Consider the following 15,175-nt stretch of genomic DNA (forward strand, 5'->3'; position numbering starts at 1 on the left):
CAAAGCTGCTTTGGCTGGGATGGAGGGGTGGCTTCTCTCTTTGGTGTTACCCTAAAAATGTTTCTCCAGCTTTTTCTCACATTATTGGTGTAGGGAGGACCCAAAGATTCCCCAAGCTGCCTATCTGGCTTCGATTTAAAAAGAGGATTTCTTTTGCTTTTGAGAGGACAGAGGTTAATTGAAAGGGGAGGAGAAAGGCTCATGTAAAAAAGGCACTGAATCCCCAAAAATCTCAACCAGGTATTTTAAGGGAAACTCATCCTCCGAACTCCAGAGGTGTCAAACACTCGGCCCCGTTGCTGTGCAGACCTGGAGGGGTGCTGGGTCTGGGGACTTCACTTGGAAATTATGAACTTTTAACAGAGACAGCATCCTTCATTATTGTGGAAACCTCAGAAGAATAGCTTATTGGAGGTGGGGAAGGGTTTGCAAAAGCGCTTTGACTGCTGAGCTTTGCCCTGGGGTGGCAGTGCTGGAGCTGCAGGGGTTTGGATGTCCAGGCTCTCCTTGGAGCATCCTCCATCCCCTTGGTGAGCTTTGGCAGCCTCAGGCGGGGCTGGGGAGGTGCAATCCAGGCTGCTCTGGGTTTCCAGCTGCCCAAAGCATCATTCCAGAGCTGCCTGTGTGTCTGAGCCCTGCTTTGCTTCCTGCAGCAAGTGAAGCTGGAGGAGTTTGGGAGGCCGAAGATCGACGGGGAGCTGAAGGTGCGCTCCATAGTGAACCACACCAAGCAGGACAGGTGAGTGCCAGCAGAACGGCCCCAAACTCAACGTGCCCTCCTGTAAACGACTCCTCTTGAGCTCATTTATTTCATTACTGCCTGGAATTTCACTGACATAACCCAGCATCGATGTGAAATCTCAGCAGAGCTCCAGCACTGAGCAGCACTGCCTGGGGAGCTCCTCAGAGCCTTCCAAATCCTTCCCCTTGAATTTTTTTTAACGAGGTGTTTGACTGGGTTCATTTGCTCGCTTTGGGCAGGTATTTATTTTTATTCGATAAAGTGGTGATCGTCTGCAAGAGGAAAGGATACAATTATGAGCTGAAGGAAATTATTGAGCTGCTCTTCCACAAGATGACTGATGACCCCATGAATAACAAGGACATTAAGAAGGTAGGTAGACCAAGGATTAGCTCTGGAGAGCATTTTGGAGCTGTTTCAGAGTAGTATGTTCCCATTAGCCTTTTAAAATAGAAAAAAGCTGGAAAATAAATGCTCAGCTTTCAGGGCCGCCTTAAAGAGTGTTGGAAAATGTTTATTAATGTGGGGATGGGCTGGATCCTTGACCTGGGTCCTGGCAGAACAGCCCTGAGGAGGCTGGGATGGTTGGAATTAGGAGGGAGGAAGCTGCTCTGTGCTTTCTGGCCCAGTGTCAGGCTGCAAACATCAGATGGGCAGGAGAAGAGGGCAGGGAGGGAGGGAGGGAAGGTCCAGGATGTTCTTTCTCCCACAAGCTGCAGGGTGGAGGAGCCTGGAAAGGCAGCTTTGCACACCAGGCTGCCAAAATTGGCACTCAAAGCACTGAAGGGACATAATTTTCCTGTGGTTTGATGCTCACTCTGCAGCCATGGAGGAAAAACCTCCCAGCTCTTGCTTTAGCAGAGCCTCGTTAGCTTAACCCACCTCCATGCCATGGGAAGAGCTGTGGTGCAGATGGGATAGGGGACACTGGAGTGAGAATAACCAGTTTTGCCACTTGGCTGCTGAGGGAATGCTGCTGGCTTTGTGTTTTAATGAAATCTATTTCCACTTTGCTCTCCTATGCTTTCTAGTCCCACGGAAAAATGGTAAGCAGAGCACCCCCTTGGCTGTGGTGTGTTTGTGTGCAGTGTGGTGAGCAGACAGGCTGAGCATATGTGCAGGGGGCAGGTCAGATGTTCCTCCTGGGCTGTCACTTGCTGTCAGCCACAGACAGAATGGCTGGGCAGGATCCAGTGGAGCAGAAGAATCTGGGTTCTCTCATCTGCCACCGTGAAATGCTGTTTGATCCAAGTGCACAGCACCAGGGGGGTTCAGGCACCATTAACTGGGGTGTGTTAGAGGAGCAGGGGGCTCTCCTTCCTCCTCCCCTGCTGTTCCCTGGCCATGGTTCAGCAGAAGGGGCAGGGACAGGCACTCAGAGCGGTGGCTGGGGGGTGTGAGTGGAAGTGTGGTGTGTTCTGCTGGGAGAGCAGCTCTCTTTTCTCTTGCAGTGGTCATACGGCTTCTACCTGATCCACCTCCAGGGAAAACAGGGCTTCCAGTTCTTCTGCAAGACAGAGGAGATGAAGAGGAAGTGGATGGAGCAGTTTGAAATGGCCATGTGAGCATGAGTGGCTGCTCTAGCCCTGGGTGCAGGTGGCAGGTGTGGGTGAAAAGTGTCTTGGGCCATCAGGTCACTGAAGAGAAACTCTGCTAGCAAAACCTGAGATGGGGGAGCTCGTGTGGGCTTGCTGGATGAGTCCCTGTGCAAAGGGAGCTTGGAACTGTTCTCTCAGCCTCCCCACCAGAGCATCTCTGAAACTGGATTTTACCTCTGAAATTGAGATAAAATCAATTATCCTCCCTGTGAGGGTGGGGAAACCTTAGCACAGGGTGCCCAGAGAAGCTGTGGCTGCCCCGTCCCTGGAAGTGTTCCAGGCCAGGCTGGACGGGGATTGGAGCAACCTGAGATAGTGGAAGGTGTTTTTAAGTGTCCCTTCCAACCCAAACCTTTCTGTGATTCTCTGCAAGGACATCTCACCCATGGCTGGGCCATGGGGAAGCACCAGGCTGGAGCAGGAGGAGGATGAGGAGGGAGGGTGGTGCTGCAGGACCTGGTCCTGAGCAGAGCAGGGCTTGGGATGGGGATTGACTCAGGCCAAATCCATGACTCCTATCCCAGGGGAAGGAAATGGGCAAAATCCTCTCTGCACAGCCGAGCCCTGATCTCCTCTCACACTGGATTTTGTGTCTGTCCCTGTGGTGTCCAGTGGGACTGAAATGCCAAGGGCCCCTTGGGGACAGGCTGGTAACACCCAGGTCCTTCCCTTCAGGTCCAACATAAAGCCAGAGAAAGCCAATGCAAATCACCACAACTTCCAGATGTACACATTTGAGAAGACAACCAACTGCAAAGCCTGCAGGATGTTCCTGAGGTGAGCAGCAACCTTCCTGCTGTTCTGCTGTAAAACATGGAAAGAAAAGCTGGGGCTGGATTAGGATTTTCTGAATTTCTTTTTTCTTTTGGCACAGAGGAACCTTCTACCAGGGCTATCTTTGTCCCAAATGTGGGGCAGGTGCTCACAAGGAGTGCTTGGAGATTATTCCTCCCTGCAAGATGGGTGAGTTATTTCACGAGCAGCTCATTGCTGCACGTGAGTGATCTGAGAAATTCACTCCATAAAGCACTGATGTTTGTTAACACATAAAAAAGTACAAAATGCAATGCTCCCACCCATGTGCCAAGGCTGTAATTCACATTGGCTGGTGGTTTAAAATACAAACAAAGCAGCCAAAACTCCCCAAAACAAAGAGCTGCATCCCATGGATGGCAGAGCATCACAGCAGCTCCGTGCAGTGGGTGGGCATTGGAGAGAGATGATCAGTTCTTCATCATTTTAACAGTGAAAGCAGGAGGGTCCACAGCAGGGAGAACATTTCTGATGAGGAGAGGGCTCCTCTCTGGACCCCAAATGTCTCAAAGTACAGCAAAAATTTGTGTCCTTGGTCTAAACTGGGCAAAGCTGGGACTGACCTGTGCTCACCCAGGGCAGAACTGTGGTGATGCTCCAGGAGGTGTCACAGGGTGGCTTTGGAGAGGTTTTGAGCGGGGACTGGAGGGAGGAAGAAACAAAAGTGCAGAATTCTGTGGCAGTGAGGAAATGCCCCTGTCTGGCTGCAGTCCCTCCCCAGATCTTGCCTTCCTGGAGCAGAGAAATTACTCAAGTGACCCCACCTCTGCCTGTGGGCTTCCTGCATCGAGTTCACCCCCTGACACTGGTTTGTTAGGGAGAAACAGAAAATGGGGTTTGTTGCCTGTTAAATTAACCCCTTGTCCCACCATTTCTCATGCAGGTTCTTCAGCAGAGCAGGTAAGTGGTTTGGCCCTTTTCCTCACCCCCTGTGTCCTTGTTCAGTCTGGGTGTGGGCAGCTCCTGGGAAGATCCAGCACTGGCCTCAGAAGGGGTCCCAGCAACCTGTGGGGCAGGACTGGGGGCCAGTGGCCAGAAACTGGCCCAGCTGAAGCAGCAGCAGAGCCCTCAGGAGGTGCCAGCACCCACCTGGGGTGAGCACCATGGGCTGGGGGGGACCAGGGAGATTTGGGGAGAGGTTTTCTCATCCCAGTGGCATCAGGTGGGTGCTTGCAGGGAGAACTGATGCTGATGTCTCCTCACTGAGTCTTTTTCCTCTTTCTTTGCAGGATTCCCTGGGAGCAGGACCTGGTAAGGGCATTGCTGTGTGACAGGAGGGCAGGGAGAGGTTGTGGCTGCAGGAATCACCAACACTGAGTGTGTGGGAGGGGGAGGCTCCTTCCAAAAGCAGGAAAGAGCTTTAGTACCTGCAGAAAGGTCCTGTGCACCCTCATGGGCAGCAATGGGGCACTGGGATCCCTCCTGTCCCTGCTGCCACACAATTCCTGCTGGGCCAGGAAAGCTTCTGCCCACTGCACTGGTGACCAAGGAGAGCCTGGCACAACATCCTGGTGCCAAACCAACCTTCAGGGCAGCCCAGGCATGTTCTGGCAGGGAGATTTGTTGCTGATGGGGAGCATCCTCCTGCTGGCATGTTCACTGTGCTCAGGGTCTCTGATGGGCCATCAGTCAACAAAGGTTACTGCAATAACTTTTACCTTCCTGTGTTCAAAACTTGCCTGGACAGAGCTCAGGGGCTGCCCTGCCCCTGCTCTGGCTCAAAGGAGAGGAACAATTTGTTTTTGTGCTGTTTCTGATGGAAAGAAAGCCAAGCCTGGCAAAAAGAAACCTGAATCAAATTTGTGATTAAAAAAAAAAACCACAACAAAACAAGCACAGAGCGCTCTTGCTGGGAGGGGAGAGGCAGAGGTGGGGAGGCATTTTAAGGATAAACACTGTGGGTTTGGTGCTGTGGGGGATGTTCATTTAACGTGTTGGCAAGACAAATGGACTTTGACTGAGAGCTTCAGGGGTGTTTGAGTCCCAGGTCCAGCTGATATTCAGTGTCTCACTGGTCCCTTTTGCAATTGCAGTGTCACTGCTGAGCCTGGCAGGGCTTGGTGCTGGCCAGGCATTGCCTGGCAAGAGCTCCTCTGCCTCGGGGAGTCCAGCTGCAGGGCTGGGAGCTGGAGCTTCAGCTTGGCTGGGTCCTTCCAGGGTTTATTTTTGCTCAGAGAACTCAATCATGCATGTAACTGCAGGAGCCAAGAACATTCACTGTGGACACCATTCCTTTCTGCTTTCATGTTTCCTGCCCCTAAATCCTGCCTGCTGTGCCGGGTCAGGGGATAAGGAGTAACTTCAGGAGGGGTGGTTTTGTTTGGGTTTTTTTTCAGCAGGGACAAGGTTGTGAAACTGTTTTGCCTCTCTGCCAGGTCCTAAAATGGTGGCAGTTCAGAATTACCATGGAAACCCAGCCCCTCCTGGGAAGCCAGTGCTGACCTTTCAAATTGGGGATGTGATCGAGCTGCTGAGGGGGGACCCCGACTCACCGTGGTGGGAGGTGAGAGTGATTCCTCCTGGGAAACTCCTGGAAACTTTTAAACCAGCAACTTCTGCCTTCTCCCTTTTATTTGTGGTCATTCCTGGCACAGGGGTTGGGAGGCAGTCTGGGGCCTGTCCCCACCCCTGCCCAGTGCCACCAGTGCTCCCAGTCTGATGCCCAGCTTGGCTTTGCAGGGGAGGCTACTCCAGACGAAGAAGTCAGGTTATTTCCCCAGCTCCTCAGTGAAACCCTGCCCCGTGGATGCCAGGGTAAGTGCCAGAGAGGAGATGGAGCTGGAGGGGGGTGCAGTTGGTGGGGCTGTCCCTGTCACTCTTCTCAGCCTCCTCAAGACCTCAGTCCTTCCCTGGACCTCCAGTGAGGCCTCTGCCTCATGGGGGAGGTGGATCCCTCTCCCATGGGTGCAGGTGTCAGGGCAGGGTGGTCCCAGCCCCGTTCCCAAGGCTGGGTTGGCATGGTCAGCTCCAGCTCTGTTCCTTCTCTGCAGGGCTGCCTCGGGAGCACCGTGCAGGAAAACTGCATTTGGTTTATTTTAATTGCTTTTAGCTGCTTGCTGTAATGTTGTCAGCTGCTTCCCAATTAAAAACCACTCAGGTAAATGAACAAACACAGTCTGCTCATCCCAGCTGGGAGCTGAGAGGGAAATGCTCAGCTACAACACTGCCCTCCTCTGCCTGAGCCCAGAATCAAGGGATGGCTTGGCAGAGGGAAGCCTCCCATGGAGAGGAGCATCCCACACGTGATCCACAGCCTGAGGAGCTGCTGCTTGGTCACTAATGAGCAATTCTCAATTTGCAGCCCCCCAACAGCCGGCCGCCCTCGCGGGAGATCGACTACACAGCGTACCCGTGGTGAGTGGGCAGAGACAGACACCAGCCTTGCCTTTTGCTTGGTACTTGCTCAGGAATCCACTCCAGTAAGGAATTCCAAGTGCAGACCAGCAGTGCTGTGCATCCAGAAATGTGGCCATGGAGCAGCTGCCACGGTGGTGTTTGGGGGTTGAAAGCCTTGGCAGCAGCTGTGGGGATTTCTTCACCGATGGAGAGGGTCAGAGGCAAAAAGAGAGATGCTGGTTTCTCTTCCCATTTTCTGTGCCTGGAAAATGATTGTGGGAGGAAGGAGGCAACTCCTGCCTTGGCAGGAGAGGCTGTGCTTGGCTTACCTGCTGCTCCTTCTCTCCAACTCCAGCCAGGTTTACAAATTCATGGATATCAATTATCCCTGCTCTCCAGCTCTTGCTGAGGCCTCATTAACCTGGAGACTGATTCCCAATTAGTGAGTTTTTCCAGGTGTCAGGTGCTTCAAAGGGAAGAGGCCACCCTCTGTGTGGTTCAGTGGCTCAGCAGCTTCTTGTGTATCTCAGGGCACTTTCCTTCCTGCTCAGGATATTTCTGATGTTTCTGCACCTCCAACCTTCACGCCTTTAAAAAAGATGTCTCTTTTTGTCCAAAACATGCCTGTTTAAAGATCTGAGTTCATTTTAATGAATTAAATGAACTAATTAACCTCTGGGCTCAGGTTTGCAGGGAACATGGAGAGGCATCAGACGGACAACCTGCTCAAATCTCACGTCAGCGGCACCTACCTGATCCGGGAGCGGCCGGCTGAGGCTGAGCGCTTTGCCATCAGTATTAAGTGAGTAATTCCCCATTTAGGAATTGAAGAATTCAGTGTTCCTCACTCACAGAGGACCAGCCAGGGCTGGAGCAGCTGGCTGTGGTTTTTTTTGAGTGTCTTTTCTGTCATTGGCAGGTTCAACGAGGAGGTGAAGCACATCAAGGTGGTGGAGAAGGACAACTGGATTCACATCACAGAAGCCAAGAAGTTTGAAAGCTTGCTGGTGGGTTTTTTCCCCTCCTTGTAGCACTCTGCAAGATGTGTAGGGTGTGGCAGAGACAGCCAGGTGCCTCTCCTTCCTTCCCAGGAGCTGGTTGAGTACTACCAGAGCCACTCGCTGAAGGAGAGCTTCAAGCAGCTGGACACGACCCTGAAGTATCCCTACAAATCCCGGGAGCGCTCTACCTCCAGGACCTTCACCCGCTCCCCAGGTAAAACCCAGCTTGGCTGTCCTGCAAAACCTGCCCCTTCCAGCCAGCTGCAGCAGCACTGGATGAAGGGATTTACAGCTTCACTGCAGGGCTTGAGCTCCTCAGTTTGCAGAGAAGTTCTTCAGGGCTGGTGGCATTTTCAGGCTGAGCCTCACCAGAGATCAGGGGGATTTGGCAGAGCTGGATGTGCTGCTCTCTGCAGGGACAGTTTTTGCTGGGATGGGCTGGTTCCCCTCCTGAGGTTTTTCACCCTGTGGTTTGCCCACCCTCTGCTTGGGAGCAGGGCTGTGATGTTCACTTTGTGGGATTTATCCTGTCTTTCCCATCCACGTGGGATTTTTGTGTTTTAATGGATCCGGTTCCAGTGTGACTTGTGGTGGTTTGAATCCCAGTGGGACTCCTTTAATGGAGGTGATGGGTGAAAGGGTAAGTCTGTGTCTAAAAGAAAAACAAAATAGGAAAAATCAAAATAAATGGGACGAAAAAGGTGCAATAATGCAAGATGTTTTGTCCAAAAGTCTGAGTGCAGAACTAACTGCTTTGTGGGGAATAATAACTTTTAAATATTTTTCTCCATGCTATATTTAGAAAAGAATACCAAAGGAAGATGGGTTTTAAAAGTTGGTTAAAGATCTTCCTGCATTAAATATAACCCTAGGATGAATTTTGAGCCCCTAATGGCTGTGGGGCTGTGGCCAGATCTTATCTCAGCTGTCCCAGCTCCGAGCCCCTGCACAAGACCCTCTGCATGCTTTGCCCTGTATGCCTCCATCAGCTTTTAAAGCATTGTGCCTTATAATATTTTATTTTTATTTCCTTTTTAATGTGTGTTCTGCCTCTTTCTGTTTCTCTCTAACCTCTTTGCAGCCTCCTGCGCTTCCTACAACTTTTCTTTTCTCAGTCCTCAGGGCCTCAACTTTTCTTCTCAGAGCTCCTCCAGTCCCTTCTGGTCAGGTACCAGTGCCTCTCCCTGCTGGAGAGACCTGCCACCATCCCCAGCTTGAAAGCCATCACCAGTGGGATCTGCGGGGTCCCCCCTGTCCCTCCATCCCCACAGGCAGTTCAGGGGGTGCCCTGGGAAATAAATTAATTAAGTTAATTAACCGTGGCTTGGTTGGCAGCAAAATGCACTCCCCCCTCTCCCCAAAATCGAGGCAGGGAGGAGATGGACTTGTTGCTGTTTGAGAAAAGGGGCTAAAATTAACAATAACAACAACAAAAAAAAAGTGGATGTAGCACTTTGGGATCTCATGATGTACTTCAAGCTCGACCCGCTTATCCCGTGTGTCTCACCCAGAGAGCATCAGCATCCCACCCTGTCCTTGTCCTCCAGGAGAACATCCCAGTGTCCTGCAGGGTTTGAGCTCTGCTGTCTGAGGCTGCTCAGAGCCCATTGCTGAGGGGACAGGGCCACACCTGTGCTGCCAGCTCAGTGTTTTGGGCTCAGTGGCCCTGCACAGAGTCCAGTGCTGTCCCAGCCTTTCCAGGCTCATCCTCCCTCTCAGTAGGATCACAGCGAAATCCTGCCAGATTTTCTTCCCATTGAAGTTTTAATCTTTCAGTCTCTCCTTTAGGCTGGACAGAGAAAATAACCAGCAAAGCCACATGTGCCTTCCTCAGTGCCGTGTTTGGGAAGAACACTTAACTTTTCAAGCATAAATCTGGGATTTTGGGATTCTCTAACTGCATAGAAAGTATTGCAGGGAGTGATCTGTGTAGCAAAGGGTTCTGAGCAAGTCCTGATGAAGGAGCTCAAAGCTGCCATGATTTCTGTCCATTCTCCAGCCTGGCTGCCTGGCCAGGATGGACAGACCCTCCAGTGATCACACATTGTGTGTCCAAACTGTCTCCATTGCCATCCTCATCTCCTTCCACCCCAAGAGCTGAAAACCTGGGCAAAGCTTTCCCTCAAACTTCGTTCAACCTTGGTTTGTACGCTTTTATAGTTGAAATTAACCCTTGGAAATCCTGGAAGAAAGAGGGGAGTAAAACACAACGACCCCTCAGGGTGTTTATTTCTTTTTTGTGAACTCCAGAGAAAGCGCATTTTTCTCCTCCTCTACCCATCCCATCCCTCCACTGTTGTTCTCCAGTGTTTTTCCCCATGCCCAGACCTTGGGGCAGAAATGCTGAGTGCTGCTCCTGCCTCCCCCCTCCTTGTGCTTCCCCTGAGCATCCCCTGCCTGAAGTGATGGAGATCCTCAGGGCTGGGGCTGTGCTGGTGGGGTCAGCTCCCAGGATGGCTCCTGGGTTATCTCCTCATCCCAAGGTGCTGGTTGGTGTTAGGGTTTGGTGCCATTTGGTCTCTAATGGCACCGAGCTCCCTGGCAGGGACAGGAGCAGGGAGGTTCCAGGTTAGGTTCCTCCTCATGGCAAAGCACACAGGATTCACTGAACACCTCTAGGAGAATCCATTCCCAGTAACTCTGTTTTTGAAGTAGCTTAAATCCAAGTTGATTTACAGAGTGGTTCCATCAGATGCTGGGAGATGTGTGGCAGCCAGACCTGAGACTGAGAGCTGAACAGGATTTTTCTGTGATTTCTTTGTTAATGGTTGTGTATTCCTATGAAATCCTTCCTTTCACCACCTCACAAAAGTGCCCTTCACCCCAGTGATCCCCACCAAGCCCCTGTCTAGCAGAGAGGGCCTTCCCAAGCCCGCAGAGCCCTTCAAAGCCCAGCAGGAACCCAATTTAACCCCGACCACCCGCCCCGTGCGGTGCTGAGCAGCTCAGGTGATGCCACCCCTCCATCTGAGCGGCTCCAGCTCTCAGTGCCGTGGTGGAAAACCCAGGTTGAACCTCACCAAGCTTTTCCCAGGCTTCAGCCAGCGTGGGGCTGCTCCTGACCCCCTGTGCTTTGTCCCCTGGCAGTGTTCACCCCCCGGGTCATAGGCACAGCGGTGGCACGGTACAACTTTGCGGCGCGGGACATGCGAGAGCTGTCGCTGCGGGAGGGGGACGTGGTGAAGATCTACAGCAGGATTGGAGGGGACCAGGGCTGGTGGAAGGGGGAAACCAATGGAAGGGTGAGTGCATCCAGAGAAATTCCCATCCTGTTCCTGCAGTGGGATATCCTCTCTGCTGGCAAAGGGAAGGGTGTGTGTCCCACGCCCTCTCGCTCTTTCCTGGGTTCTGGGTGGGCTGTCACCTCCTGAGAACCACCCCTGTGCTTTGGTGCTTTGTGACAGTGATATCCAGGGCACACAGGTGGATGGGAGCACGTGGTGGAAGGGTCTGGTCTTCCCTAAACCTGCCCATGGGGGGATGTATGCTGGCTCTGCAGAGGGAGGCTCAGCACCCTGGGAAAACCAGCATCCCACAGATTTTTGTAGCACCAGAGACAGATTCTGCCTGTCCTTTTCCCTTGCAAGCAATGTGTCCAAAGTGATGTACAGGAGTTAGCTCCTTCCCAAATTGGGGTGATGGCTCCCACCATCGGGATCTGGCACATCCAGGACTGGGAACAGCACTTCATGGCAGGGGAACAATCCCAGTGACAGGACAGGAGCTCTCTCATAAAATCACAGAGCTGGAAGGGCCCCACAAGGATCATGGTGTCCAGCTCCTGGCCCTGCACAGGACATCCCAACAGCCCCACCCTGTGCCTGGGTTGTCCAAATCCTTGCACTCCAAGAGGTTTTGTGTCCCTTGAGCTGCCCAGCTCACCTCTCCTGTCCCCCCACAGGTGGGCTGGTTTCCCTCGACGTACGTGGAGGAGGAGGGGGTGCAGTGACCGCGGCCGTGCTTGGTGGAAGTCGTCGAGCGCCCAGAGGCAGCGGCTGCAGCCCGAGTGCACTGTCCCCGTGCTGGACACCTCCCAGGACTGCCCCTGCAGCCCCTCAGCACCCCAACCCGTCCAGGCTGCCCCCATTCCGTGTACAGAAGATTGATGGGCTGTGGGATGGCGCTGGAGGAGCAGCTGCGGGGGAGCCCCGGGAGAGCCGCGCTCTCCCTGCTTGGACAGAGCTCAGAGACTCTGGGGCGCCCACGGGGGTGTGGGTGCCACACCCCTCTTCTGTCAAGGGCTTTGAAAAGCCACTGTGGGGATGGTGGTGCAAGGGTGAGGCTGAAGGTTTTGTGCCTGGGTGAGAATTTGGGGTGTTCCAGGGGAGGGAGCCCCGAGGAGACGATGCAGACCCCCTGCCACACCACTCAGGTGGTTTATCCAGGTCAGGATTTTGGCAGTGGCCCTGGCAGCCATGGGCCAGGCCAAGGGGCAGGGTGGGGACACCTGGCCTGGGAGGAGGAGAGGGTTGTGACCATTTTGACCCTCAGATGTAGGTTGGAAGTGGACCTTCAGGTCAGCCAGGAGGGGAAAGAGCCATTTTGGCACCCCCAATCCCATTTTCTTTACTCAGTCCCACCAGCCTTGCTGCTGGCAGGGGGCTGCCCAGGGGGGTGACTGGTCCCACTGGTGAGCAGGAGGTATCACTGCACTGCAGGACTGGAGATGTGCTCCATACAAGGTTTTCAGGGGCCACCAAGGCACCAGGTACCTGCAGAGGATATCCCTGGGTCTGTCCTCTCCTTTCTGGCAGTCCTGAGCCAGGCTGATTTTCCTTGCAGCTGTGATAAATCCCACCTCATGAGCTCAGGGCAAACCCACCTGAATAAGGGCTTACAGTATCAAGTCCTGAATCGTGTCCCTGAGCTGTGAAAGCATCTCCTCTTCCCAGCTCTGTGCACTTTTGGGGGCTGGCAGCGTTGCCCCCCGCTCTTCCTCCCACAGGCTGTTCCTGCTGCTGCTGTCAAGTAAAGGTGATCTATGTATTGTGACATTTCCACTGTGTCCTGAGCACCCTCTGTCCGAGTCTGCCCTTCCCAAAGTGCAAATACAATAAAATCCATGTCTGGGAGCGTGATAGGGAACAACTCCCCTGTATCTGAGCCCCAGGAGCTTCCTCTCTGAACACACGTGGCACTCTGAGCTGGTGCTTTCATGCCCTGATGTCGTTCCCCTGGGATTTGTGGTGGTCCTGCTGTGCAGCACCATGTCCCTGCTGTGGGATCCTGCTGCAAGTCTGGGAGATGCCAGTGCTGGGTGGGTGAGCAGTGCTGCTGCCCTGGCATGAGGTCTGCAAACAGAGCAGAAGAACCACGTTTGGGATAAGAAATGGAAGAGTTTGGACCTCTCAAGGGCAAGGAAATGATGCTAACTTGGGAATTACATGCTGGTGCTCAGTGGCCAGCCCAGAGCCACCCTGCTTTGCTCCCTTGTTCCTCCTGGAGCTGTGGGGGTGCCCCCACTCACGGGGGTGCAGCAGGGAGGTGACAGGAACGTGGGGCTCAGGGCATTCCCAAGGTACTGTTTGGTGCTAACCTCTCCCAGCCAGCCCCTCCACGCTCAGCTTGAGGGGAGCAGCCAGCAGGGAGCTGACAATTCCCTGCTCCTGTGCAGAGCAGAGGGTCCCATCCCCATTCCAGAGGCTGTGCTGGGTGCGTGGGACACACAAACTCCTGCTGCCTCCTGTTCTGCCTCAGATCCTAAAGCCTTACAGCCCCTCCTGTTTAACGTGGCCAATTTTGTAAGGGCATCATCTGGGGAGAGCACAGCCCTGTCCCAGGGACCAGGGCACCTCTGTCCCTTACACCCCAAAGGGACCCCCACCCTCTGCCTGCCCTGCCAAAACCCCTCCCCCAGAGAGCTCTCCCTCTTGTGTTTACTGGTGTAAGAAACTTGTTAAAAAGAGATTGTTCTGTTTGTAAGTAATTATTCAGCCATTTGCCACAAATATATCTGTGAATAAGAAAGGGAAATGTTTGGGTTTTTTTATGATGGCGAGAAAATTGTATGTATTATTTTAATTCTTCGCAGGTCATTTGGAATTGCAATGGGATACGTTGGAAAATAATATGTAAATTCCTTGGGTTTTTCCTTTGCACTGCACTAACTGGGGTAGGGTGGAGGGAGTTTAAAGATAAAACTGTTTGTTTAATGGAATAGTTTATAGCTGGGAATTTGGAAATCATTTGGAATAGCTTGTAATGCTGGAATAGAAACTTTAGCTGCTACTTAGAAACCCTTCTGCATGTGGTTTTTCCAGGCCTTTTTAAGTTACAATTCATCAAAGTAAATTCCCCAACAGAAAAAAAAAAAAAAAATAAAATAAAGTGTAATTTTGCTGATAGGTTTTATTTTCCCAGCCATGGTTTTTAATGTGCCAGGGGGTTCAGGGTCCTGTCAGGGTCGTTGTCACTAAAACCCCCTTGGCTGCACTGGGACTCAGGGCTTTGCCCATCCAGGGAAGACGGGTGCTCCCAAGGACAGATCCTTCCCCATTCCTGGCATGAACAGTGTTTTTACCCCTCCTAAATTTGGAGTAGATCCCTCTTGGGGTGCCTGTCAGGTTCCTCCTCGTTCCTGGAGCAGCTGCCACTCGTGCAGTTGTCCTATCCAGGAGCTTTCCTGTGAATCCTCTCTTTTTCCAAGCTGAGCCCCTGCAGGGTGAAAGAAAGAGGCTGATTTTCCATGGCTTTTAGTCACCCCTGAATATCATATTCCAGAATCCCACCTGGCCCTGCAGGCAGCAGCATATTCCAGAGCAATAAACAAGTTGCACAGGTGCTTAAAAATCCTGAGGTGTTCAAGAGGCTTCCCCTTGAGCAGGGATGTGATGTCCTGCTATGTCATTTAATTAGGAACATTAATTTTTTCCACCCTTGGAGTCCCTAGTGCTTCACTTTTCCCAGGGTCAGCTGGAAGGGGATGTAGCAATGAGCAGAGGGGTTTTCCTTGGAGAATCAGGATGTGGGCTGGGCACTAAATTTTGGATGCTGGTTTGGGAAGGTGCTGCCCAGCCAAGTGTTAAGCTTTGGTCCAGGTGCTGACCCTGCCTGGGATAAACTCTTTCCTCGTGGCTCTTTGGTCTAAGGGAATCTCTGCAACATTCACCAGGTATGGAATTGCAGGTTTTGGTGTCTGGGCCCTCCCCTGCTGGTGATGAGTCTCAGCCTGGCCCTGGCACAGCTGGGCTGCCAAACACAGCCCTGGAGTCTGGAACCAGGAGCTGGGCACTGCAAAAATCCCTTCCCATTCTGTCCTGTGTCTGGGGACATCCCTGCCAGCCCAGGGCTGGGGACATCACTCCTGTTGGGGGGGAGTGGCTGGGGCTGGCAGGTGTGTCCCTCCTCAGTGGCTTCACTCAGCTTTGTGCCAAAATCTTCTCCTGGGGCTTGCTCCAATGCAGGCTCTGCCAGCTCAGGAATAAATGGGGCATTGATCCAGCTTGCCCAGCCATGGCCAGGTGCAGTAACCAGAGCAGGAGCAGCATTCCAGGGGCATTAACAGGAGAATGAATTCCAGCCAGCACAGCTGGCTCCAGCCCTGTGCAGCCCCTGGCCTGTCCCAGGACTGGGGGGACACTCCAGGCACGGGGTCTTATTTATTACTCTGATTTTCCCCCTAGCAAGGGCAGCTGCTGACAAAATCCCCCGTGAGCGGGGCTCAGAGCAAGCACGGCGTGGGGTGG

At 52.9% G+C, this 15,175-nt stretch overlaps 1 protein-coding gene across 1 annotated transcript in view; it reads left to right on the forward strand.

Annotated features, from left to right (window-relative positions):
• The window catches only part of VAV2 (vav guanine nucleotide exchange factor 2), a 122,374-nt gene extending 108,549 nt beyond the window's left edge, over positions 1 to 13,825 (forward strand). Inside the window, exons 13-27 of the mRNA XM_058853623.1 lie at positions 654 to 739; positions 982 to 1,114; positions 2,194 to 2,303; positions 3,016 to 3,117; positions 3,215 to 3,303; positions 4,037 to 4,053; positions 4,383 to 4,404; positions 5,529 to 5,656; positions 5,833 to 5,907; positions 6,455 to 6,507; positions 7,175 to 7,291; positions 7,409 to 7,496; positions 7,581 to 7,704; positions 10,578 to 10,732; positions 11,392 to 13,825. Of these exons, the coding sequence (XP_058709606.1) occupies positions 654 to 739; positions 982 to 1,114; positions 2,194 to 2,303; positions 3,016 to 3,117; positions 3,215 to 3,303; positions 4,037 to 4,053; positions 4,383 to 4,404; positions 5,529 to 5,656; positions 5,833 to 5,907; positions 6,455 to 6,507; positions 7,175 to 7,291; positions 7,409 to 7,496; positions 7,581 to 7,704; positions 10,578 to 10,732; positions 11,392 to 11,439 (1,347 nt within the window). The 3' untranslated portion in view covers positions 11,440 to 13,825. The remainder of the gene's footprint in view (positions 1 to 653; positions 740 to 981; positions 1,115 to 2,193; positions 2,304 to 3,015; positions 3,118 to 3,214; positions 3,304 to 4,036; positions 4,054 to 4,382; positions 4,405 to 5,528; positions 5,657 to 5,832; positions 5,908 to 6,454; positions 6,508 to 7,174; positions 7,292 to 7,408; positions 7,497 to 7,580; positions 7,705 to 10,577; positions 10,733 to 11,391) is intronic.
• The last annotated feature ends 1,350 nt before the right edge of the window (positions 13,826 to 15,175 follow it).

This window comes from Poecile atricapillus, chromosome 20 (genome assembly GCF_030490865.1).
Source record: "Poecile atricapillus isolate bPoeAtr1 chromosome 20, bPoeAtr1.hap1, whole genome shotgun sequence".
NCBI classification, from domain to species: Eukaryota; Metazoa; Chordata; class Aves; order Passeriformes; family Paridae; genus Poecile; species Poecile atricapillus.